Source organism: Suncus etruscus, chromosome 4 (genome assembly GCF_024139225.1).
Source record: "Suncus etruscus isolate mSunEtr1 chromosome 4, mSunEtr1.pri.cur, whole genome shotgun sequence".
NCBI classification, from domain to species: domain Eukaryota; kingdom Metazoa; phylum Chordata; class Mammalia; order Eulipotyphla; family Soricidae; genus Suncus; species Suncus etruscus.
This window is the reverse complement of record NC_064851.1, coordinates 45412313-45440017: the sequence shown is the minus strand read 5'-3', so window position 1 is coordinate 45440017 and position 27705 is coordinate 45412313. Positions and strand designations below refer to the sequence as shown.

The window sequence follows — 27705 nt, the reverse complement described above, 5'->3', positions numbered from 1 at the left end:
TATCAGAACTGTCCTCTTTCAAGAGTGGATTGGAGAACTTTTTTTTTGTCTCACAAGAGCAGATTCCCAGTGTAGTTCTAGGAAAGCACTCAATTTTCTATGGTTTAAAATCATCTGCCCTCATGAGAAAAATGATCTTGAAATAATTTGAGAGTAAATTTTTCAGGAGAACATCCATTCAATTTATTTATTCCAAAGGCACATTTGGTAAACTGCTTTTACTGAAGCAGTTGCAGTTAGGTATTATTTTAAAATAGTTTAGGTAATTATTACTATGACTAATCTTTCAGAGATACTTTGAGAACAGATTTTATACAGAATTTAGCTCATGCTCTCTTTTCAAATATTTTACTCAAAAAATTGTATCTTATTTCTTGTATTATCACAAAACAGAAAGAAGAAGGAAAGCTTCAAGGACAGCTTAATAAGTCTGATTCTAACCAGTATATTAGGGAACTGAAAGATCAGATAGCAGAGCTGAATCATGAGGTAAGTGATAAATTTTGATCTTTACATATTTCTTCCTTCCTTCCTCTGTATTATAAAAGCACTTTATTACTGATGATTTTGGACTCTTTTGTGATAAATATTTTCAGTAGCTCCTTGACTATAATTAGAAGATTGTCTTCTTATAACCAAATTTTTCTGATAGTACTAATGATTTATTTTAACTATTCATGATCTAAAATGATCGTTTAATGTTTGCATAGAAAATAAACATACATTATTTCTTGAGAGTTTTAAAACACTTGCTAGTTTTTCTAGGTGTCAATTACCTCAAGTAAATTAAAATTTGTTTTTATAATACCTGTAAAAGAGGTTTGTGGAGTTTACCGTTGTAGTAGAAGGAAGTTTTTTTTTAACTATTGCCTTCTCTTTCCTTCCATGATGATATTACTGAGATTGCAAAAAAGGATACTTGCCTAATATCAGTTAACAGATTTCTTACTATCTGAACATTTTCAAACTGGCACTAGCTTGAATCTGTGAGACTCAATAGAATTCTGAGGTAGTTTTACAAGGCATTATAATAAATAACTTAGATAATTTAAAAGAGTTTGTTCGATTATAAAGATACTTTCTGGGGGCCAGAGAGATAGCATGGAGGTAAGGCGTTTGCCTTGCATGAAGAATGACAGTGGTTCAAATCCCGGCATCCCATGTGGTCCCCCGAGCGTGCCAGGAGCAATTTCTCAGTGTAGAGCCAGGAGTAACCCAGGAGTGCTTCTGGGTGTGACCCCCCCAAAAAAAAAGATATTTTCTGTTACTATGGCTCTTATCCTTAATTATAAATGATAAATATCTTATTGAGCATTAACGGAAAAGCTCATTTCTTATCTTGAATTATTTGTATTTAATCACAGCATTAAGATTTGTGAATAGGGCCCAGAGAGATAGCACAGCGGTGTTTGCCTTGCAAGCAGCTGATCCAGGACCAAAGGTGGTTGGTTCGAATCCCGGTGTCCCATATGGTCCCCCGTGCCTGCCAGGAGCTATTTCTGAGCAGACAGCCAGGAGTAACCCCTGAGCACTGCCGGGTGTGGCCTAAAAAAAAAAAAAAGATTTGTGAATAGGCAATATAAACCTCATTTGTAAAAAAGAAAATAATTTTGGGCCCGGAGAGATAGCACAGCGGCGTTTGCCTTGCAAGCAGCCGATCCAGGACCAAAGGTGGTTGGTTCGAATCCCGGTGTCCCATATGGTCCCCCGTGCCTGCCAGGAGCTATTTCTTTTTTTGTTTGTTTTTTGTTTTGTTTTTTTTTTTGGGTCACACCTGGCGGTGCTCAGGGGTTACTCCTGGCTGTGTGCTCAGAAATAGCTCAGAAACACCGGGATTCGAACCAACCACCTTTGGTCCTGGATCGGCTGCTTGCAAGGCAAACACGGCTGTGCTATCTCTCCGGGCCCCAGCCAGGAGCTATTTCTGAGAAGACAGCCAGGAGTGACCCCTGAGAACTGCCAGGTGTGGCCCAAAAATCAAAAAAAAAAAAAAAATAAATAAATAAATAATTTTGGGGGCCGGTGAGGTGGCGCTAGAGGTAAGGTGTCTGCCTTGCAAGCGCTAGCCAAGGAAGGACCGCGGTTCGATCCCCAGCGTCCCATATGGTCCCCCCAAGTCAGGGGCAATTTCTGAGTGCTTAGCCAGGAGTAACCCCTGAGCATCAAACAGATGTGGCCAAAAAAACAAAAAAAAGTAGTTTTGGCCATTAAATTAATTCAAAGAAATAGCTTGTCATTACAAGACATTTTGAGAGTATCTTTTAGAAGTAGTCAATCTAAGTAATTGTGAATATGAAAGCAAAAAATTAAAAATACTGATAAATCTTAGTTGATTTTAATTTAGTTTGTTCTGAAATTTTGGTATCATGCCTATAAATATTGATTTGCAGTTATGTAATCATTGAGGGATTTGCAATCACATATAATCAACCTTTTTCTGTGGGCATTTAAAATAATTTATTCTGACTTAATATTCAGGTATAAAACAAATCTAAATAAGCTCTAGAGATTTTTATTCTTTTGAGAACAGTAAAAATTATTCCTTATAGCCAAAAGGTTTTTATAAAATAGCTTATAATTGGTTTTTTTTTTTTTTTGGGCCACACCCATTTGACGCTCAGTGGTTACTCCTGGCTATGTGCTCAGAAATCGCCCCTGGCTTGGGGGGACCATATGGGACGCCGGGGGATCGAACCGCGGTCCTTCCTTGGCTAGTGCTTGCAAGGCAGACACCTTACCTCCAGCGCCACCTACCCGGCCCCTTATAATTGTTTATCTTGCATAATTTTGCCTTCCAGTTATGTAAAGTTTTAATGTTGCTGAATAAAGAAGTTATATGTGAACTGACCTTTTTTGTTCTTGGAGTGCGGTTGGGCCACACCTGCTGAGGAGCTACTCCTCACTCAGTGCTCAGGAGCTGTACTTTTAGTGATGCTAATGGGACCTTCTGGTATGAGAGATAGAAGTTGGGCCTCCTCCAGGCAAAGCAAAACCTCAGCTCATTGAGCTCTCTCTCATAGACACTGAGACTATTCTAAACATGAGTCACCAAACGTTAATTTTGTTTGTAATACACATGAACTAAAAATAGTGATATTCTCATCTAGACTGGCAGAAAATAGTTTCTATGAAGTTAAACTTGAATGTGTGTGTGTGTGTGTGTGTGTGTGTGTGTGTGTGTGTGTGTGTGTGTAGCCTATGAAAGCAATCTTTTAATACAAACATGAAAAATTAGTCATCAGAGCAAAACTTTTCTACTGTTGAAAAGTTAATGCAGTTTGAAATCTGGAGTAGATTTGATGAGATTTTAATTGCACCATAGTCTTGGGCTTAAGCAGGATCCATGTGGTTGGGTCCCAAGAGATAGTACAGCAGATCTTGCATGCAGGTTTGCACCAGGTTTGATCCCCAACATCCTGTATGGTACCCGAGCCTGCCAGGGGTGATTTCTGAGCACAACCAGGAGCACCGCTGGGTGTAGCCCAAAAACAAACAAACAAAACCATAAAATTATTTCACATAACATTGTAAATTTACCGTATTTGCCGGCGTATAAGACGACCCCCTAATTTTGCAGTTAAAACATAGGTTTGGGCCTATATTCTTATCAGACAGAACGTGCCTGTGCTGCAACTGTATGTACCACAGTGAGCCAATTACAAGCAAAGGTTCAAAGGTTATACTTAATAGACTTCCTCTCTGACTCTGGCCAATCTGAGCAGGCTTTTTACATTGTAGATTTGGGTCCAGAACATTGTCTAGTTTGCATGCATCAAAAGCCTGCTTGGATTGGCTGAGTTAGAGAGGTGGTCCGAGCAGCCTTGCAATGATTGGTGCAGGATTGAGTTGGAAAATTCGTTTTGTGGCAATATTCAGACAATTTTCATTTAGTGGCATATTGAAACATTTTTCAAAATATACTCGGCGTATAAGACGACCCCCTTTGGTTGACCTTTTTTTGTTTCAAAAGTCGTCTTATACGCCGGAAAATACAGTAATCTTTTGGCTTTGAACAGCCACTCCAAACTTGTTCTGTTAAATCTACCCTTCCTTCCCATAAATTAGTCACATTTATACTTAATTGAATCTGCTTTCCTCTGAATTCTGACCCCATACACTCTCTCTTCTAGACTATTACTTATATGTGTCCAACTACTATGTACTCACTTCCCTACGAGGTTTTTATTGTTTGTTTGTTTGTTTGGGGGCCACACCCAGAGTTGCTTAGGGGTTATTCCAGGTTCCACTCAAGAAATCACTCCTACCAGCCTCAGAAGACCGTATGGGATGCCAGGGGTCAAATCTGGGTCAACCATGTGCAAGACAAATGCCCTACCTAGCCTCTGTGCTATTGCTCCAGCCCCAAATAATTTTATGTTTTTGGTTGTAGATTCCCTTCTATTTCTAAGCAGATTTTAAAACAACATTTATTGATTTCATTGCATTATAATTAATGAAAAGATAAGTGAAAGGTGAAACCAAGATACTCACTATAAAAATTACTATTTTTTTTTTTACCATCTTCTTATGACAGTTTAAAAAGGGGGGAACTGAGGAGCAAGTTTGAAAGGACTGGTACATGTATCTGACTATGTCCAGGTCCTGAGTTTGATCTCCAGCATGGTCGTTGTGCCCCTGTGTTTCTCTATCTCAGCACAGCGGGGCCTAAGTAAGGCTAACCCTGCAGTTCAACTGAGAAGAGCTGGGAGTGGCTCCCAGACAACTTGGCATTATCGTAAAGAGCCCCTCCTCACCTCAAAAAGTTATTAAATGAGATATAATTTTTTATTCTGTTTTTTTTTTTTTTAATAGGCACCACCCCAGCAATGTTCTGTGGGACAGGTGTGTATGGAGGTATTTTGAATAGTCAGCAGGGAGGGCATGCAGTGCTTGGGCTCAGACTCAAAGTCTCTCACATACTAGGTGTCTTCTCTACTACTTGAACAAACTCCTCAGCCCCGTTCTAGTGATTATTTTTTAATTCTTGTGCTACAGTATTTCACAGTGGTTCAATAAAAGATAACCAGAGTGTCTAATCTCTTCATCTTACCTTTTGTCTATTTGCTAGAATCTGCCAGAATCTTTGGCTTTTAACCTAAAAATTAGCTTTCAAGTACTAATGTTGTTTTCTAAATACATGGCTATTAAGAGTCACTTGGTTAGTTTTATTTTCATACTTCTCTAAATGTTGAAGAAAGTGTTGATAAAATTTTTGTCTCCTGCATCATTTTACTTGTTATAACAACTATAGCTACTCCATATAGCCTGCTTATGAAATAGAGAAGAGGATTAAGTCATATATATTTATGAATAGCTGGATATATTGCTGACCTTACTGACTTTCATGTAACCTGATGGTTGAGTCTCAGTGAAGCAGTTGTGAAAGCTGACCACCATGACTGAGTTAATGGAGTTAATGACCCAAGGCTTTACAACTGCTACTGTTGAGTTGGGTTTGAGTTCATTTTGAACTATTTCCTGTTCTGCTGATAGGGACATTAAAATAGAATTCATGTCATCATATCTTTCTTTGTTTTGGGTTACACAGTTTGGGGGCAGAGCTTAGGGGACTGTATAGTGCCAGGAATTGAACTCCTGCGTGCAAAGTATTTACTCTAGTCCTTTGAACATCTCCCTAGCCCATGTCATCAACATTCAAAATCTTAATAGGAAAAAAAAATCTTAATAGAGTATGAGAGATAGTACAGCGGTTAGGGTGTCTGCCTTTGCATGCATTTGATTCCAGACACCCTACGGTCCCCATCTCCCAAACCTTGCTAAGTAACTGCAGCACCACATGGGGGTCCCCATACCAGTAAGCCCAACCTCCAGCATTGTCAATCCCTGTGTTGAGAGTCTGGTGAGGCCCTTGGGCCTCCTGAACAAATTGCGAGGCACCTCCTCCCAAAAAATAATCTTAAGAATTACTGAAGTTTAATTCTGTTCTTCCCTAACATGATTTAAAAAGAATTACTAAAGCACTGTGATTTACAAAGTTATTCATTGTTGAGTTTTAGACATACACTATCCCAGTGTCAAACCCATCACCAGTGTCAGCTTCCCTCCTTCAGTGTTCCCAGGTTTCTTCCCTCCCAGTACCAACCCAGCCCGCCATCTTCACAGGTACCTTTTTGAGTTCTGTTAAAAGTATGTGTCTCTTGGGCCGGAGAGATAGCATGGAGGTAAGGCGTTTGCCTCTCATGCAAAAGGTCATCGGTTCGAATCCCGGCGTCCCATATGGTCCCCCGTGCTCGCCAGGAGCGACTTCTGAGCATGGAGCCAGGAGTAACTCCTGAGCACTGCCGGGTGAGACCCAAAAAAAACCAAAAAAAAAAAAAAAAAAAAAAAAAAAAAAGTATGTGTCTCATGAGTTCAGTGTTGTTGACTCTGATTTGGATATTTAGCTCTGTTCTTTCTTAACACCATTGATGTACCACTGATGTATCTGAACCCCCAGATCCTCATTGTTCCTCATGTGTCTCCTCTCCCTCTCCCCTCCACTTTATTTCCTTTTCCTCCCTGTACTCTGGAACTGAGGCTGATCTAGACATCTCCCCTTTATATCATTGCTTTCCCTGATGCAGTTATTCTAGATATCTCATGTAATTGATATTATCTTGTCCTAACACATGAATTTCTATGTAACCAGTACTGAATTCTGCTATTGTTGCTGCTACTAGAGCTCCCTATCTCTCCTGGTTATCTATCAATGCAAATGACGATTTATCTTCACTTCCTCCAGTTTACCACAGAGATCTATCTGAGAATCCCTCTGGATGCCAAACCTTGTAGTTCCTACTACCTAATTTATGTTGTTCCTAATGTTACCTACTTTCCATAGAATTTTTCTTATTTGAAATTCCACCAAGATCCTCCCAGAAGCCATGTGGAAATCCCTGTTTCTCCTGACCTGGCAAGAGCTGTTGGTCACAATTGATCCTTATATCTACCCCCTGTCCTCATGACATGCATAGAAACTAACCTGGGACTCAAGTGTTGGTCTTCTTCTCTTCCCTGGAACTCTCTAGCTTCCCCTACATCTTTTCTCTTAGTACCAAGCACTAGGGCTAAAACTGAAATAAATTGAAATATAATCCATCGCCACTAGGGGCTCATGTTCTGACAGCAACAAAAGCATATAAATAAATTTCAGCGCAAAAAGACAAGTATTTTAGGAAGCATTATAGTAATTACCATCATTTCACAGCCAGTCAGTCTACACCAGAGATTGGGCAGTAAGCCTTAATTAACATAATGCAATCCAGAAGTTCTTAGAAACTGGTTTTAAGTAAAATGAAGCTGATTCTTGAATAGTCAATATTTCACCCACCCTATATGTGGGGGTGGGGGGTAGCTCGGGGGACCACACTCAGTGGTGCTTAGGTTACTCATGGCTCTGCACTCAGAAATTACTCCTGGCAGGTTTGGGGGACCATAAGGGATGCCAGGGATCAAACCTGGGTCGGCCCCATGCAAGACAAATACCCTACCCACACTGTTCTATTGCTTTGGCCCAAATCTATCTATTTTTAAACACAGAAGTGTTCTTAACATTTATATGGTGTTTTCACTTGGTAAATGAGGATGCTGAGGGCCCAAGAGTTAAGGGTCTTTCCCAAGGTAACACAGTTATTTAGTGGCAGACTAGTGCCCAGTCATTTTGGCTTCTAATTTTTTCCATTCCATTAGCCCACAATGTCCTTCTGAATTTTGTTAATTTAACTGAAACAGATGACTTCTCTCAGATGTGAATCCCAATATCTAGTTAATAAAAATCTACTCTCAGGGACTGGAGAGATAGTATAATGAGTAGGGTTCTTGCCTTGCACATGGCTGACTTGGGTTTGATCTCCAGCACCCCATATAGTCCCAGTACCAAGTGTGATCCCTGAGTGCAGAGCCAGGATTAAGTCCTGAGCACAGCTGGTGTGGCCTTAAAACAAAGTAAATAGGGCCGGAGAGATAGCATGGAGGTAAGGCAATTGCCTTGCATGCAGAAGGTCGGTGGTTTGAATCCCAGCATCCCATATGGTCCCCCGAGCTTGCCAGGAGCGATTTCTGAGCATAGGCCAGGAGTAACCCCTGAGCACTGACAGGTGTGACCCAAAAACCAAAACAAAACAAAAAAAAAAGTAAATAAAAATCTGTTTTTCACTTGTAATCCTTTCTTTCCACAGTAGATTCTGGATTTATATTTCTTTCGAGATTGAGAATTGGCCTAATTTGATTGAAATTGTACTTCATTTCAGTGTCTGTTACTAGAATCTTCATAAAAATTATATGATTTTCTGAAATAGAGACATCTGACCTTTCTTTTTGGTTTGGGGCCACATCCAGTGATGCTCAGGGTTTACTCCTGGCTATTCGCTCAGAAATCGCTCCTGGCTTGTGGGACCATATGGAACTCCAAGGGATCAAACAGTGGTCTGTTCTACACTAGTGCAGGCAAGGCAATAGATGCCTTACCACTTGCGCCACTGCTCCAGCCCCACATCTGAGCCTTTATGAATAAATTTGACATTTCCTGGGAGTGTCAAATTTAAAACTAGACAAAAATGTAATTCATTTTCAGTTATACCTTGTTATTTAATAAATATGAGCTTGGGAATACAAGTATAGCCTCAATTGGTAAAGGCCACATGCTTTGCATGCAGGAGACAATCCCTAGTATCACAAATAATAAATAAATAAGAGAATAAAATTACAAACTTTAAAAAAAAATTACAAGCTTTACACAGGACATAAATTACCTCAGTTTTTCAGTATATTCTGTCCAGAGTTTATTGTTTTACTAGTAAAGAAGCTTCCAGCAATTGTGAAGAGAGGGTCAAATAAGATAATACATCATTAGGAAAGGGAGAAAAAAACAAGATGAAGAGAAAAATATTAGAACTTTTATTCCAACAAAGAAAATATATACCAAGGAAAGAAGCCTCATAGAACATTGACCAAGGTAGGATATGACTCAAAAGAGTTTGTTATAGAGTTTCTATGGTAAAATTAAGTACAGCAGCCAACTTATGTAATATAGAATCAATGTGAAACTAAGGATGTTGCCACGGCCACCCCGTGTAAGGAACTCTGACCCTGAGGCCATGGCTAAAGGAGGGCACCAGCCTTGAGAGACCTTAGCTGCCTATATCCACAGGAAGGGCATTGTGATACCTTGGCTGCCTGTCCATGAAGTACACAGGAAAATGGTGAAACTGATAAGGGGTCATGGCATCGTAAGGACCTTTCTTTTTTTTTTTTTGGTTTTTGGTTTTTGGGCCACACCCGTTTGACGCTCAGGGGTTACTCCTGGCAATGTGCTCAGAAATCGCCCCTGGCTTGGGGGGACCATATGGGACGCCGGAGGATCGAACCGAGGTCCATTCCTTGGCTAGCGCTTGTAAAGCAGACACCTTACCTCTAGCGCCACCTTCCCGGCCCCGTAAGGACCTTTCTTTGAGCCTCTCTTAAACTACTCAGATTTCTGTAATCTCTCCCCCCCCCCCCCGTTAAGAATAGTTGTGTGTGCTCAATTCTTTATTAGACTTACAAAATTATTAACCCCTTGGGGCCGGAGAAATAGCATGGAGGTAGTGTGTTTGCCTTGCATGCAGAAGGATGGTGGTTCGAATCCCGGCATCCCATATGGTCCCCTGAGCCTGCCAGGAGCAATTTCTGAGTGTAGAGCCAGGAGTAATCCCTGAGTGCTGCCGGGTGTGACCCAAAAACAAAACAAAACAAAAAAATGTATTAACCCCTCAGACCTAGATTTGCTGTTAGTCTAAATGCAGTCATATTAAGGATTAATATTTCTAGTTTAGCTCAGAGTGCATGAACCGGATCAAGGCCAAAAAATAAAAAACACAGGGGCCGGGCGGTGGCGCTGGAGGTAAGGTGCCTGCCTTACCTGCGCTAGCCTAGGAGACGGACCGCGGTTCGATCCCCCGGCGTCCCATATGGCCCCCCAAGCCAGGAGCGACTTCTGAGCGCATAGCCAGGAGTAACCCCTGAGCGTTACCGGGTGTGGCCCAAAAACAAAAAAAAAATAAATAAATAAAAAAAAAATAAAAAAAAATAAAAAACACAGTCTCTGAAAACTGACCGTGCTAGTAGTTCTTGATGGCTAAATGCTATGCCCTGGGTCTGTAAAGATAAGCATGCAGCTTGCCCTACAGTGTGAGATCTAACAATTGTGTCTGCAATTATGATGACTTGCCAAGAAATTTAGTATAAGTGTCCTGCTGTACCATTTAATAAAGAAATGGACAGAATTTCAACTTCATTTCTGAGTGTTTGATCTCTATTTCCCCTGGCCAACTCCATACACCCACCTTCCTGAACAGGGACCCCAAGAATTCCCTCAGTGCAGGGAATTCCCTCACAGCAGGCCGTGACAGGGTATGAATTTGGTATTTATTAAAGGACCAAATACCCTCAAGAGTATTAGAACTGGGAAAATAACTCAGATGTCAGAAGCTCAAAGCCCCAGTTTGATCTCCAGCACCACATGGTCCCCTAAGCTCTACCAGGTGTTGCCAGGGAGCCACATTCCCTCCCAAGCAGCACTGAATCGGCAAACTCTAGCAATTATCAGTCTTTTGAATATTGGCCAAGAATATTCCCTAAATCACCTCAGCACTACCCAAAAACTCCCTCAGCCTCCCAAAAGAAACATTGACTAGGAAATAGAGGCCAGTCAAACTCCGACTATAATGTTAAGCTTATATCAGATGGAACTCCCCACACACCCATATTGTGCCAGATACTATGAAAAGAACTGTGTACTTACTTTTAAAGAAATTTGCAATCTGGGGTCAGAGAGATAGCAAATGCATGCATTTGCCTTGCATGCAGAAGGTCGGTGGTTCAGATCCCGGCATCCCATATGGTCCCCTGAGCCTGCCAGGAGCGATTTCTGAGCATAGAGCCAGGAGTAACCCCTGAGCGCTGCCGGGTGTGACCCAAAAACCAAAAAAAAAAAGAAAAGAAAAGAAAAGAAAAGAAATTTGCAATCTGTGAGGGAAAATAGAGGTTAATTTATCTGGGGCCAGAATGATATTAGAGTGGGTAGGGATTTGCATATGGCCAACCCAGGTTCAATCCCTAGTCCCCTGAACACTGCCAGGAATAATTTCTGAGTGCAGAGCCAAGAGTAATTCCTGAACATTGCCAGAAAATTAATTTATCTATATAAATTATATTGATAGATTAGAAATGGCATATAAGGGCACTTAATTTGATTTATTTTAATCAAATATTGATGTACTTTCTTGATGCCATTAGAGGTAAGCTAAATTGTGAATTTCTTGAATTTCTTCATGCTCAGCCTTACATAAGCCCAAGAACTTTTAAATTTTCTAATGCATAACTAATGAACGCACAGATTCTTCTAGTCACTCTTTTGATATTTAAATTGTTCTCAGTTTGTCCAATGGAAACTCTTTGAAGCTGAATCCAGAATATTTTTTTCTACAACTCCTTTAGTCTCTGAACATATCTAATTCTGTAAACAAGTGACAAAATTTCTATGCCCATACTTATAAGCAATTTTATTAAAAAGTATAGCTGAATTTTTCTTTCTTTTTTTTTTTCTTTCTTTGTGTGTGTGTGTGTGTGTGTGTGTGTGTGTGTGTGTGTGTGTGTGTGTGTGTGTGTATGTGTTTTGGGGGGAGTCACACCCAGCAGCGCTCAGGGGTCACTCCTGGCTCTATACTCAGAAAGCACTCCTGGCAGGCTCGGGGAACCATATAGGATGCTAGGATTTAAACCACCCTCTTTTTTTTTTTTTTTTTTTGGTTTTCGGACCACACCCGGTGACCCTGGCTATGTGCTCAGAAATCGCCACTGGCTTGGGGACCATATGGGATGCTGGGTATCAAACAACAATTCGTCCTAGGTTAGTGTGTGCAAGGCAGATGCCCTACCACTTGCACTACTGCTCTGGCCATGAATTTTTCAAGTAAATAATGATGAAAGTATTTATTAGGACTTACCTGTCAATTGCTTAGTAAATGTAACCAATAATTACTCTCTGGCAATTAGAATAGAAACAAAATAACACAAAACAAATTCTAGTGAATTTAGATATCAGATAAAAGGAAGGTGATATTAAGCTTTTTTGCTTTTGGACTACATTCAGAGGTGTACAGGGAACACTCCCAGCTAAGGCCTCAGGAAATTGTGCAGTACCAGAGAGATAGCATGGAAATGGGGCATTTGCCTTGCATACAGAAGGACAGTGGTTCGAATCCCGGCATCCCATGTGGTCCCCCAAGCCTGCCAGGAGCGATTTCTGAGCCTAAAGCCAGGAGTAAACCCTGAGCGTTGTGCAGGGTGTGACCCAAAAACCAAAAATAAATAAAGAAAATGAAATCCATTAAATAAGTCTTCATTAATTATATTTGAATTAAAATCCTTTTGAAACTTCCCACAAAACTTTACCTTTCAGAGCCAGTTTGAACCAGCGATTTAAATTAGGCATTCTTTGTTAATACCAAGCTATCCAAGTCTTCACACTTGATTTTCTTAATACTATATATTTCTAAATGTTCTTACATGCAATACATATTTCACATATTCTTTCTTTGTTGCTTTGTTGCTTTTATTAAGGTCACACCCAACTATTTATAGGGCTTATGCCTAGTTCTTCATCCCTGCTAACTCCTGGTGGGCTCCAGGGAACATATAGGATGCTGAGGATGGAACCACTATTGGACTTGTGCAAGGCACTATATTATGTATGCCTCCAGTTCTCATATATTCTTAAACATGGTCCAATTTTATTCAGCTGTGCTAGAGTATTTAAAATAGTCAACCATTTTTATGTTTGTTTGCTTGTTTTTTGAGCGACTGCACGCAACTTGCTGAGAGCTTACTGCTAGCTCCATACTTAGTGATTATTCTTAGAGGAGCTCAGGGTTGCAGTAAATCATGTGCTTTTCTTGAACTGTATCTCATAGATGCAGTTGGACATGAGATAATCAGATTTTCACTCCCCACAAACTGGACAGCTGAAAATAACCATATCAGTAATACGTGTCAAAGTCTTAGTGCTACTTTGCTGCTGTCTGATTTAAGTTGTTGTGGTCAGTTGAGGAACCTGTGATATGATAAGATAGCATTCATGAGGTCATGTGGTTTGCAAGGGCCCAATCTTAACTAAGCAGCCTGTAAGTACCTCAGAATGAGGAAGAGAAAGATACTAACCTTGTTTTTTTGAAAAGCACAATTTGTGTTTGAGTGACAAATGGTGTGTTTGTGTTACTCTACGATTGCTTTGGGGTATATTTTTTAGTGATTTTTTTTCCATTTTAGTTTCTGAAAAGGTGAATACTAAATAAATTGACCTCCTTCCTTAGTCCTTCAGTTGAAACATAAACCTATGAAATTGCAGACATTTTCTGCTTATTTAAAATTAAGCTGTAATAGACACCATTTCTTCTGTTGAGATAATAACAGGATGCTAGTGATTAATATTTTTCAATTAAATTTTCTGCATTTCCACAAGAAAGTCTTGTTTTCCATCTAAAGGTATCATCTTTAGAAATATACCCACCAAGGGCCCGGAGAGATAGCACAACGGCATTTGCCTTGCAAGCAGCCAATCCAGAACCAAAGGTGGTTGGTTCAAATCCCGGTGTCCCATATGGTCCCCTGTGCCTGCCAGGAGCTATTTCTGAGCAGACAGCCAGGAGTAACCCCTAAGCACCGCCGGGTGTGGCCCCAAAAACAAAAAATATATATATACCCACCAAATAGCTATATTTTTATATGAATTTATTGAACATAGTTCACCTATTTAAAGATTACAGTTCTGTGATTTTTAGTATATTTTGATATCTAACAATAACCAGTTTCCATTTTAGAACATTTGGGGGGGGTCACACCTAGCAACACACAGGGTCACTCCTGGCTCTGCACTCAGAAATCATTCCTGTCAGATACAGGGGACCATATGGACTGTCAGGATTCAAACCATCGTCCTTCTGCGTGCAAGGCAAATGCCCTACCTCCATGCTATCTCTCCACCCCAAGAACATTTTATTACTCAAAAAATTAATACCATTTTGGGGGCTGGAGCAATAGTACAACAGGTGAGGCATTTGCCTTGCATGCAGCAGGCCTGCATTCAATCCCCAGCATCCCATACAGTCTCCTGAGTACCTCCAAGAGTAATTCCTAAGTGAAGAACCAAGAGTAACCTCCAAGTTCTGGCAGGTGTGGCCCAAAATTTAAAAAGTTAAATTTCATTTTTATTTATAGTCATTCCTTGTTCCCCCCAGAAACCTCTAAGTCTTTTTTCTGTTCATAGATTTTTTTCCAAATTGATACTTTTTTTTGTTTGTTTTTGGGCCACACCCAGTGATGCTCAGGGATTACTCCTGGTTATGTGCTCAGAAATTGCTCCTGGCTTGGGGGACCATATGGGATGCCAGGGGATAGAACCACGGTCCACCCTAGGGTTAGTGTGTGCAAGGCAAATGCCCTACTGCTTGCACCATAGCTCTGGTTCCTGATTTATTTTATTTAAAGGAAATTATAGTTTATCTTTTATATTACTCACCTAAAATTTTTTAAACTTTATTCATTGATTGATTGCTTGGTTCTTGGGCCACACTCAGCAGCGCTCAGGGGCCATTCCTGACTCTGCACTTAGAAATAAACTCTGGCAGACTAGGGGACCATATGGGATGCTAGGAATTGAACTGAGTCCCTCCTGGGTCGGCCGCATGCAAGGCAAACACCCTACTGCTGTGCTGTCTCTTCGGCCCCACACCTAACATTTTTAAAATATCTCCAATGTTATAGCATGTATCAGTATTTTATTATACCTTATGTTAGTTATTTTTCATCAGTTGATAAACTTTTGAGTGGCTTCCGCTCTAGGCTATTATCAATGACTGTTGCAAGCATTTATGTGCATTTTTTTGAGCATATGTTTTTTCGTCTTGAGTATTTTTTTTAGTACTGGAATTGCTAGGTCATATGGTAACTGTTTAACAATTGCATTTAAGACAGCAATGCTGTTTTATTTTCTCATCAGCTGAGTATGACACTATGGTTTGCAAAATTGTTACTGAAGGTACCCCTTCAGTACCTTGTATATCATTTTATCTCCATTCACACCCACTTCTTGTCCAGAGTGATTATGTCTCACTATCATTGACATAGTGGTCTCTTCTCTGCCCTAATTGCATTCCCCCAATATTTGTGGCAAGTTTCCTACCAAAGACTGATTCTCCTGGCCCTCATCTCTATTGTCTCTGGATTTTTTTTAATATCCTAAAATGGGTGTCACCTATTACTCTATGACTCATTTTACTCAGCATAATACTCCCCATATCCATCCATGCATAAGCATTTTATGACTTCATTTTTCCTAACAGCTGCATAATATTCCATTGTTTAGATGCATTACAGTTTTTTAACCACACACCTGTTCTTGGGCAGTTGGCTTGTTTCCAGATTCTGGCTATTGTGAAGAGTGCTGCAATGAACACAGAAGTGCAATAGGCTTTTCTGTATTATATCCTTTCTCTCCCCTCCTCCTCCTTTTTCTCCCCTCCCTTCCCCTCCTCTCCCCTTCTCTGTCCTCTCCTCCCTTCCCCTCCTTCTCTTCTCCTTTTTCCTCCCCTCTTCTCTCCTCCCCTCCCTCTCCTCACCCCTCCCCTCCCCTCCCCTTTCCTCCCTTCCCTCCCTCTCTTTTTCTTTCTCCTCTCCTCTCCTCTCTCTCTACTCTTCTTCCCTCCCCTCCCTTCCTTTTCCCTCCTCTCTCCTCCCCTACCCTCCTCTCCCTTCCCCTCCCCTCCCCTCCTCTCCCCTCATCTTCCCTTTCCTCTTTTCCTCTTTCTTCCACTCTCCTCCCCTCTAACCTTCTTCCTTCACACCTGGCTTTACTTGGGGCTTACTTTTGGCTATGCTCAGGGATCTCTGGCAGGACTTGAAGAATTATCTGGGGTTCCAGGGATGGAACCTGAGCGGTCACATTCAGACAAACATTTTACTCTGAGCACTATCTCACCAGCCTATTTTCATAAGAACATTTTGCTAACTGGTTGAAATTTTTTTAACACTTCAGCTCGTCAGTTGAAGTAAATGAAATCAAATGACATGTATGTGGTACTTTGAAGTAGTTTTAAAAGTTCAGAGTGAAACAAGTGTGAAGTGATTTATTTCCTGTAATTGGTCATAAATTTACATAGAACCTCATATATTCCTAACCTCATAACCATTGACATTAGAGTTTGTTCTAAATAGTATTAATGGTTTCAGTTTTATCAAAATGTGTCAGCTGCCAGGAACAAGAAAATGGCAGTTTCGTGTGTGTGTCCCAGAATAATGAATAAACCAAAGTATACTCTATTTAAAGACTAAAGAATTCTTTATAAATCACTTTCATTTCTTCCACTTAACTCCTCTGGTAACACATGTACTACGTTAGTTTCTTTAGTTCCAAACTTTCTACCTTTATTACTTACCCATGTGAATATGTCTCTGTTCCTAAAATTTGAATATTAACTATTGTATTGTGTACCTTTAACATAGAATCTCTTATTTTTATAGCCTGCATTTACATTTATTAACTCACAGGGGGTTGAGTAATTATGGGAACATGTACTTTTTTCAAAGTTTTACTACTTTTACCCATTTTTAAAATAATTTTTATTGAGATCAATGTGAAAAGTACATAGTGACAGTGAATCAGGGCAATTTTCACCATCAGTATTGAAGAATCTCTTATTTTAAAATGATTTTGTCTGATAAACCATTTAGCTAAAAGCCAAAAACATTTTCAGTTCTGTTTCGTATTATTTTAATAAAATTGTTGAATTTTTGAAGTTAGTCTGATCCTCAGTGCTCTGTTTGAAGTTTGGCGCTTGTCTGTGTAATGAAATGATCAAAAAATCATGAACTGGGGCTGGAGAGATAGCATGGAGGTAGGGTGTTTGCCTTGCATGCAGAAGGACGGTGGTTCGAATCCCAGCATCCCAGATGGTCTCCCGAGCCTGCCAGGAGTAACCCCTGAATGCTGCCGGGTGTGACCCAAACACCAAAAAAAAAAAGTCATGACCTCCAATTGATCGGTTTTATTGGTTTCCTGTTCTGATTCACTGGAAACCTTTTAGTTTGTATGCTGATTGCTAGTTTTAGTCTTAAAAATTGTTTTTTAAGAAGCTGGTCATTAAGATATTTAGCCTATTGTTTCACATGCATGTCTATTTGAATTTTGAAGACACAAAATTTATAAACTGTTCTCTATACAACAAAATGGCATATCAAACTAGGGAGAAATAAAAGTAAATGTCTAGGATATTGGACTGGAGCAGTAGCCTAGCATGTGCTTGCCCTGCATGCAGCCAACCCTTGGCATCCTACATAGTTCCCCAAGCCCCACCAGGAATGATTCCTGCCTGAGTACAGAGCCAAGAGTAAGCCCTAAGAATTGCCTGGTGGCCCCCCCTAAAAAACCTCAAAACATCTACAATGTAGAAATACAAATCTATTATTAGTGGCTTTCATTTCTATCTGTTTAAAGCATAATGTGTAGTTATTTAATTTTTGCATATTGTATGTTTTAAAATTATACATTCTAGCTTTATGTTTTATAAAATTTATATAAACCCAGATGTACAAAATAAAAGATTTTATAATCTGATATGACTCAGTCTTGGAAACTTACTGCAACTGTTTTGCTGTTCACTTGCTATCACACGACTCACTTCAGTGGTTCAAACCTTGTCTAGTAGTGATCAAAGCTCATTTGGTTAGGGTTTTTTTTTTTTTTTTTTGGTGTATGGATGATTTTTTTTCCACTTTGTTGTGGATTGACTGTCTTTCAAAATACTCAGTGTAGTCCTTATTCTTTTGAATCTCGGAAAGTGGTAGAATGCAGAGTTGCCTACACAGTTCAACCTCTATAATCACACACGGAGGAAAAAATTTTATTTGAAATAATATGCACGGAAGCACCTTTAGATTTTAAATTTAATATAAATACTGAGTTAATTAATAACTTTATTACCCATACATTTTAGGAGTTTGAGGGTGCTTTTAACCTATTGAATCTCTTTTAAATCCAACTATAAACTTCAATTCTTTTTCAAGTTACCAGTAACTTTATGGTGTGCTGAAATCAGATATGCAGAGAACATGTTCCTTTGTCCACAACAACACTAATCCACGCAGTACAATTTTCTTGCAGAACAAATTTCTCTCATTTATTAAGGTATATTTGAAGACATCAACTAAAACGATCATGTTTCACCTTTTACAAAGGAAATTTCTATCTTAACTTTTAGTGGTTTCATTGCTGAAGTAGAATCAATGAAATAATTTAGTCCTTTGGAGCTTCAGAATACTCAATCACGCAGGTATTCCCTAACTTAAAAAAAAAAAGTCTGATAATTTTTATTTGAGATAGTTATGATCTTTTTAGAATAGTGTAAATGTTTGAATTTTTACTATCATGCTGCTAATAAACTGCAGTTTCCTGTCAAAACCTACATTCATCAGACACTGCACATGTCAGTTTCCTGTTTTCTTATTAACTATACTGCTTTTCATGCTTTATTCTTTATTTTTAAATATAATCACTAATAGTATTTTCTTTTTCTAAGTACCAAATGCTTTCATGGGTCAGCTCTACTGAATATGGGCATGCTAGATATATTAATATTTAGAAATCCTAAAATCTAATCTTTAGTTAAAGGTTAAGATTTTACATTTTTATGACTAGATAAGAATACCTAAGTATTATTTAAATAAATTCCACATCTTTTTCTTTTTCACTCTATCTCTTAATGCGTAACATGGTGACGCAGTCCTCATCAGGTAAGAAGCAGTGCATTTTGTCTTTGTATATTGACATTCTCATCTTTCTGACTATTAATCTCATTCACCCACTGGAGCCACTATTAAAGACGATAGAATAAGGAATTTCTCAAGGCTTCTTCTGTCTTCTCTGTGGAATTTGTCAGCATCTCTGTGTGTATACTTTTGCACCCTAAATTCTAGGGTGAAAAAATTATTATGAAAACAAAACAAAAAAAAGATTATAAAAATAATCTCCACTATGGCAGGCAAAGAGAGAGGTAGAATATATGTGTATGTAGCAACCAGTCTTCATCTTTTTTCCGGAGTGCTGATTTTAGCTCCAATTAAGCTCCAATATTAAATCATAAAACTTGGAAAATCTTACCTTAAGTAATATATTTATGTGTGTATAGATATATGTATATAAATAATACATTATTAAGGAGTTTATAAAAATATGTGTCTTGCACCAATGAGATAGCTTAAGTGATAAGGACATCTAGTATGTCGGAACTGACAGCTCAGCCTCTAGCACCGCATACCTACCCCCCCAGCACTTGAGGTGTGACCTTCCTGACCTCTGAGCACAGTTGGCCACAGCACCAAACTTCGAAGCCTTTGCTGAAAGTGGCCCTGTATCCACCAAGTGCCACTGGGTGTTGCCCCATGGGCTGGAGACATAGCTCAGTGATGGAGCTTATGGCTAGCCTTTCTGTCATCCTGGGTTTGATCCCCAGCCTGCATGGGCCCAACACCACTGAACCACCAGGCCTTCACCAAACTGAACATAACCAGGGCTACCAGGATAGCCCCACTAATTTAAAAAGTAACATGCCCTCTGATATATTACATATGCCTTAAAATGGTCTGTTAATGTTGTTTTGAACAGTTCAACCTAGGTTTAATTGTCTTTCTTGTAATAGCCATCCTAATAGAATGAGGTCATCCCTCATGGTTCAGCTTGTATTTCTCTTTGATCAATCATACTGAGAATGCTTTATATGCCTATTGGCCATTTGTACACCTTACTTGAAAAAGTTCCATCTATTCCCCATGTTTTAGTTAATGGTTGATTTTTTTATGGTTTTATGTTTTTGTTTGTTTGGTTGGTTGGTTGGTTGGTTGGTTTTGGGTCACACCCGGCAATGCTCAGGGGTTACTCCTGGCTGTCTGCTCAGAAATAGCTCCTGGCAGGCACGGGGGACCATGTGGTACACCAGGATTCGAACCAACCACCTTTGGTCCTGGATCGGCTGCTTGCAAGGCAAACGCTGCTGTGCTATCTCTCTGGGCCCTTATGTTTATTTTTTATGTTTTATAATATGTTTTTTTATTTTTTATATTTCCTAATATGGTTTTGTTTATTTTTATATTTTATAATAAACAGTAGGAGATGATAGATGTGATACCAAAGATTGATCCCAAGACCTTATAAATGCAAAACCTGCACTCTGCCACTAAGTTACATTTCTGACTAAATTTGTTTGTTTGTTTATTATTTACTAAATTTGTTTTAGATATAAACTTATCACCAGAAAAAGACTTGCAAATATTCTTCAATATGTTTTCCTTTTATTGATGGTTTTCTATGCTGTGCAAAAGTTTTAATTTGATGTAGTCAATTTGGTAGGGGGGTTTGTTTGTTTTTGTTTTTGGGTCACAGGAGCTACTCCTGGCTCTACACTCAGAAATCGCTCCTGGCAGGCTCAGGGGACCATACGGGATGCTGAGATTCAAACCACTGACCTTCCTCATGCAAGACAAATGCCTTACCTCCATGCTATCTCTCTGGCCCTCAATTTGTTTTTTGTTTGTTTGTTTTTTTCTTTCTGTTTAGAACCAGACCCCATAAAAGTCATTGCTGAGAATGATTTTAAGAAACTCACTATATTTCCTTCTAGGAACTTGATGCTTTCGGATCTGTTGGTTTTTATTTTGCTCTGGAGGCCATACCTGATGATGCTTAGGGGCTACTGTTGGCAGTGCCAAGAGCACTTTATGTGGTGCTAAGATTAGTATCGGGTCAGACACATGCAAAACAAATCATTTTATCCCTTTTTTTTTTTTATCTTCTAGCTCCTCCTTTTAGTTCTTATGTTTAATTCTTTAACACAATTGTAATTAATTTTGTGTTTAGTATGAATCTGTTCAGTTTTGTTGTTGCTTTTTTTTTTTGGTCCACAACTGATTGTGCTCAGGGGTTCCTCATTTCTATGCACTCAGGAACTCACTCCTGGAGATGTTCTTGGGATCATAGAGGATGTCAAGGATTGAACCTATGGGATGCTGAATGCAAGACAAACATCCTGCCTGCCATACAGTCACCCCAGCCTCAGCCCAGTGTCCACCTTTCCTAACAGCATTTATTGAAAACACTGTCTTTTCACCCATTTTTTATGTTTTGCATTTTGGGTCAAACCCAAAATGCAGTGCTCAGGCATTTCTTCTGGCTTTATGCTCAGGGGTCATTCTTGGCAGTGCCCCGGAGATCATACAGGATGCCAGGATTTGAACCTAGATCAGTTGTGTTCAAGGCAAATGCCCTACCCACTGAGTGATAACTCAGCCTCTCATCTATTTTTTTATTCTTGGTTCTTTGCTACAAATTGCACACAATGTGTGTGTGTGTGTGTGTGTGTGTGTGTGTGTATTTCTAGTCTCTATTCTATCCCATTGAGTTACATGACTGTTTATATGCCAATATCATGCTGCTTGTTTTTCCTCAAGATTGTTGGGGCTGAAGCAATAGCACAGTGGGTAGGGTGTTTGCCTTGCACCCGGCTGACCTGGGTTTGATCCCTGGCATCTCTTATGGTCTCCAGAGCCTGCCAGGAATAATTTCTGAGCCAGGAGTAACCCATGAGCGCCTCTGGGTATGGCCCAAATACAAAATAAAACAAGATTGTTTTGCTATTCATTGTCTCGGGACTTCATATCAATTTTAAAACTATTTTTTTCTGTTTCGGTAGAAAATACTAATGGAATTTTTATAGGGATTACATTGAATCTCTAGATTTTGAGTTATAACCAAGGTTTTTAATATTGGCAAAAGTTAATAGGATATGCAAAGCTACATCCTACAATTTCTAATAAAGACTAGAAATGTCAGACCATAGCTCTCTCATCTGCACTAATTCTGAATTGACTCATCTTATTATAACAAATGCCCAGTCTCACAACTTCATACACACACATTCACTTATGTCTCTCCAGTATGATTATTGGGTTTTATTAATAAGTGTTTCAGGAGCTGGGAATATTAACCCTTCCCCAAAATAAAAGGAGTTATTGTTTAAAGTGGTTTTTCTGTGGAGATCAAAACCTTTCTTTCAGGCTAGAATTAGACATCATGGTGTTCTAAAGTGAAGCCAGGGCACAAATGCAGGGCCAATACTGTACCACTAAGGACACATTTCCAGCGTAGACATATTATATCCTAAAAGATTTTTCTGTTACCAGGTAGGACGCCAGGCCATAGGATTAAAATTTGAATGTAAAACTTTGTTTAATAGGAAGAGAAGATGCACAATTCTGCTTTATACATAAACATATTCTCTCACTAACTTTGATACAGAGTGTGACATCACTTGGGTGTTTCTCGGTGACTAATGCCATGAAACACATACCTGATGGAACTTAGATTTAAAAATAAGTGGAGAAAGTATCTATAAACCTCCAGAGAAGAGGTGTTTGAAAAGTTGCTTACAAACCTCATGATTTTTTTCCATTTTGATTTGCCTTTTTCCTTTAGTTGGTTTTTCCCTAGTCTGCATTTAGTCTGCTTTCCCTATTCCACATTTAGGCCATTACTTATTGTTTTGTTTTGGTGGCATTCAGTGGTTTACCCCTGCCTTTCTGTTCTTGGCAGGCTCTAGGGACCATATAGGATGCCGGGGATCAAACCTGGGTTGGCCGCTTGCAAGGCAAATGCCCTATCCGCTGTACTATTGCTCCAACCCTGACCATTATATTTTTAAAGTATGATAGTGGCCAATATAATAGAGGCAGCGATAAATTAACAATAACTTCTTGAATTCACGTTTATTTACCCACTGCAGGTGTTTTTAACATGATCTATCTAATGCAATAAATGCTTTTTTGTATGTTTGTTTAGGGCCAAATCTGCTGATGATCAGGGGTTACTCCTGGCTCTGCACTTCACTCCTGGCAGGTTCAGGGACCATATGGGTTGCTGGTAATCAAAGCTGGGTCAGCTGCATGCAAAGCAAGCACCCACTTACTGTTGCTGTTGCTCAGCCCTATAATAAATACTTATCTGTAATCTAATTACTGCATAATTTCTCAAAGTGTCATCTATGATTCATCCTCAGAATCACCTAGTGCATGTATACAAATTTCTGAGGGCAGAGAAATTGTACAGGGGTTAAGGTGATTGCCTTGAACATGTCTGACCCTATTTCAGTCCCTGGCACCACATGCCTTGAGCCAGGAATAGCCCTGACCACCAGTTTTACCAGAGTCTCCTACCTTCTCCATTTTTCTCTACCAAAACATTCCTCTCTGTTTCTGCTGTTCTCCCTTAGCAATTCTCAAAGAATCATTCATTGCATCCCTTTTGAACTTAATCCATAGTTTGATATGTTTGAGGTCACTTATTGAGGATGCCATGTTTTCAGCACATTAGATATTGTTAAAGTAAAGGAAAGCTTTCACGTTCCAAATGACTAGGAAGTTATAATTCTTCTGCTCTCCTCCTTTCTAACAGTCGGGAAGAAAGAAGACACATATCCAGTCCCTAGTATTTCTTAAAAGGAGCTGGTTGAAAAAGAAAGGAAGAGATTAACTGACTTAATTAAACACTCAGTTATAAATTATGTGTTGCAATAAGGTGATATAGGATGTTGCATCAGAAGAAGGCCGTTGTAATGCAGTGGGGATCTCCACCATGGGTCTTTGTGGAATTCTGTGCCCTTTCCCTAAAGATTCCGAACTGAGTTTAGATCTCTTCTGCTGGTCTGCCAAGAACAGAAATGTTTGTACTGCAATACCTGTGTAGTTTGTCCCTTTGTCACACATCAAACAGGGGAGTTTTGAGGTTTCTTCATTTCTTCCTCGAACCTCACTAGGAAGGTCAAGTTGTGTTAGGGTAAAGCTTAGCTCTATCCCCACAGTACCGTTAGTTTTGAAAGTGCATGTAATATTTCCTGAATAATTTACATTGCTCAGATCTTCACTTGAAAGATAGAAAGGGACCAGGAATTTGTGCCTGAAAAACTAAGTTGAACATGGCTGGTAATAAAGGTCAGAACATGGAATATGGACTGGAACGGGCCAGGGGGAGGGAGGGAGGGAGGGAAGGAGGGAGGGAGGGAGGGAGAGAAGGAAGGAAGGAAGGAAGGAAGGAAGGAAGGAAGGAAGGAAGGAAGGAAGGAAGGAAGGAAGGAAGGAAGGAAGGAAGGAAGGAAGGAAGGAAGGGAGGGAGGGAGGGAGGGAGGGAGGGAGGGAGGGAGGGGAGGGAGGGAGGGAGGGAGGGAGGGAAGGGAGGGAGAGAGGGAGGGAGGGAGGGAGGGAGGGAGGGAGGGAGGAAAGAAACATGGAATATATTTTAGCAAAAATCTTGATAGTCAAGGAATATTTGATGGTTGTTTTTTATTATACACTGGGTTTTCTTTTTTTTGTTTTTGTTTTTTTATTTTTTTGTTTTTTGGGCCATACCCGGTGACGCTCAGGGGTTACTCCTGGCTATGTGCTCAGAAGTCGCTCCTGGCTTGGGGGACCATATGGGACACCCGGGGATCGAACCGCGGTTCGTCCTAGGCTAGCGCAGGCAAGGCAGGCACCTTACCTCTAGTGCCACCGCCCAGCCCCGGGTTTTTCTTTTTAACACTTTTGCATAGTATATGGGAGGACTTAAGTCACAATATCATTGATAAATTTTATATTTAAAATGGCCATCTCTTTAAAACAAGGCTGATACCTTAATTAGTAGTAGAAGTGATCATTTCTGAGGTAGTGGGTTTGAAGGTGTGAAAACACTCAGGAAAAAATGTGAAAGGCTGATATTGATTTAAGTGATAGCACTCATGTCTTCATGTGCAAATCCGTGGGTTTAATTCCTGGCATCACATGATCTCCCAATCCAAGGTGAAAAAAAGGGCAAATGATGACATCATCTTTACTTCTAATAGAATTAGTTTTGCGGGGCCGGGTAGGTGGCGCTGGAGGTAAGGTGCCTGCCTTGCAAGCGCTAGCCAAGGAAGGACCGCGGTTCGATCCCCCGGCGTCCCATATGGTCCCCCTAAGCCAGGGGCGATTTCTGAGCACATAGCCAGGAGTAACCACTGAGCGTCAAACGGGTGTGGCCCAAAAACCAAAAAAAAAAAAAAGAATTAGTTTTGCAACAAATGACTTAGATAAAAAGCAATGATTTTTTCAATACAAACTCTAAACTTTAGTTAGACTTGCCCATCCAGTAACAGGTAGTATTAACAGGGTGTCCTACTCAGCCCTATAGAATTGTCTGGCCCTGGGAAGCTCCAGGAACAGAGAAATATCATCACCGTATTTCTAAAGATGGAAAGAGCAGGAAGGAGTTGAGTAGTACTTTGCATTTCTCTTCTCTTCTTCTTGGTGAGAGAAGACACTTCTCTCTGGCAAAGAATAGAGGAAGAAAGCAAATGTATCATATACTAACTAGCATTTCACACACTCAAAAGAAGTATTCCAACCAGGGGTGAGTGGGGCGAGAATTTATGCTCTAACTGAATGACAATACTGTGGTGTTGAAGCTATGGATTTTAGGTGGAGATACTTTTCTTTTTGTTGTTGTTGCTTTTTTAGGGTGGGGAAGCACATCCAGCAGTGCTCAGAGCTTACTTTTGGCTCTGTTCAGGGATCACTACTGGCAGTCTCAGGAAATCATATTAAATTCCAGGGATTGCGGCCCGGAGAGATAGCACAGTGGCGTTTGCCTTGCAAGCAGCCGATCCAGGACCAAAGGTGGTTGGTTCGAATCCCAGTGTCCCATATGGTCCTCCCGTGCCTGCCAGGAGCTATTTCTAAGCAGACAGCCAGGAGTAACCCCTGAACATCGCCGGGTATGGCCCAAAAACCAAAAAAATAATAATAATAAAATAAAATAAAAATAAATAAATACCAGGGATTGAACATAGGCATGCACCTTGCCTGCTGTGCATCTGTCTTATCATTCTGGTCCCTAGGATGGGTATTAACAAATTTCAATGAATTGTGAATTATTTTCATTATTCACAATTAGGGAGGCATACTCTTAAGGTAGTTTGGTCTTAAGACTCTTGATAGGAGCTGGAGTGATAGCATAGTAGATATGGTGTTTGCCTTGCTTGCAGCCAACCCGTGTTTTATCCCCAGCATCTCATATGGTTCTTTGAGCCTACCAGGAGTGATTTCTGAGTGCAGAGCCAGGAGTAATCCATGAGTGCTGTTGAGTGTGACCCCCCCCCCCAAAAAAAAAAGAGAACTCTTGATAGTTTTGGTCTTTTCAGTATGGTTTTAAAATCCATTATCTTAGGAGATACATACTAGAAGACTTATGGGTGAAATGATAGGGTATCTAGGATATGCTTCAGACTAATCCAAGAAAAGAAGAGATATAATATGACAAAATTGCTATTATGTTGTTGAATATAGATGATGTATACATATTATAATGATTGTATTATTTGTCATAATGAAGATTCACCTTGAATTTGAGCCTTGCCACTAATCAAATGTTTTAAGCAAGTTAGTACAAGTCTCCATTTTCTGCTCTACAAAATGTGGATAGTAAAGCCTACCACATAGCACCATTTGTTAAATCAGTTAAGTACATAGAATATAGCAGTCATCTGACTGATAGTGGCTTCCATACCTATAAATTAAAAAATATCCAAGTTATTTCTTCCTAAGCACAAAACATTTACTCTCAATGTGTTAGTATTTCCTGGGTTGAATTTATTGACTCGAATTTTGTTTTAACAGCTCAGATGCCTGAAAGGTCAGAGGAGTTTTTCAGGCCAGCCCTCTCTTGATGGAATTCACATTGTCAACCATTTACTAGATGATGAACCATTTCATTCCTCTGATGAAGATTTTATAGATCATTCCTTACAAGAAAGTGGCGTTGGTTTTCCCTTGAACAGAAAATCTGCTCCCATGACTTTGGACCCTGTGGTTGCTGATGATAGTGAAAGTGAACCAGAAGACAATGTGCTGGAGGCCAGAAAGAGTGATCGAGTGGCTCAAAAGGAGTGGCCTTCAAGAAGAGAGTCATACTCAACCACTGTCTGACATCACTGTGACCTAGACTGTGACTTGGTTTTTTTTCAAGGGATCAATCATCATGATTAAGGGGGGTTGGAAGATTCCTGTTTCATATGTAAATATATATATGAATATACATATATTTTACAATTTTATCTGCCTTTTTATCTTTGCCAAATCTTCACCACTGACTTAATTATTGCCATAAAAGTAGGTCGGAATATGGTTAATGGAGGGAAAAATAAAGATCTAACAGTATTACTGAAATTAGTGTTTCTTGTTTAGGAAATACAATTATAGGAACCAAAACTATTGAAAATTTATTTTTCTTTAGACAAAACCACTCTTGTGCAATATTTTATGCCTAGTGAACAAATTGTATATTTATGGTTGTCAATTTGTTTTCAGGGCAGCTCTCTGCAAACAATTTGTCTAAGACAAATATTTTGTGTTTCTGTTTTGTGTTTGGGGATTTTTCCCCCCTTTAAAATGACTGCTTTTTTAATGGGCCACTGAGAGTTCCCAAACACAAATCTCCTTTTTTTCCCCCATATAATATTATAAACAATATTTGTGTGTCTTGAGAGTTTTAAGTTTCACTATCATTTTTAACTTTTTTGTGCATATGACACTTCCATATATTGCCTACTAGAATTGAAG

General features: G+C 39.6%; 1 protein-coding gene across 2 annotated transcripts in view; it reads left to right on the top strand.

Annotated features, from left to right (window-relative positions):
* Positions 1 to 27303, top strand: part of EVI5 (ecotropic viral integration site 5) — a 171179-nt gene extending 143876 nt beyond the window's left edge. For both annotated transcript variants that reach the window (XM_049772197.1, XM_049772198.1), the window contains 2 exons: positions 394 to 489; positions 26764 to 27303. In XM_049772197.1, the coding sequence (XP_049628154.1) occupies positions 394 to 489; positions 26764 to 27072 (405 nt within the window). In that variant the 3' untranslated portion in view covers positions 27073 to 27303. The remainder of the gene's footprint in view (positions 1 to 393; positions 490 to 26763) is intronic.
* The last annotated feature ends 402 nt before the right edge of the window (positions 27304 to 27705 follow it).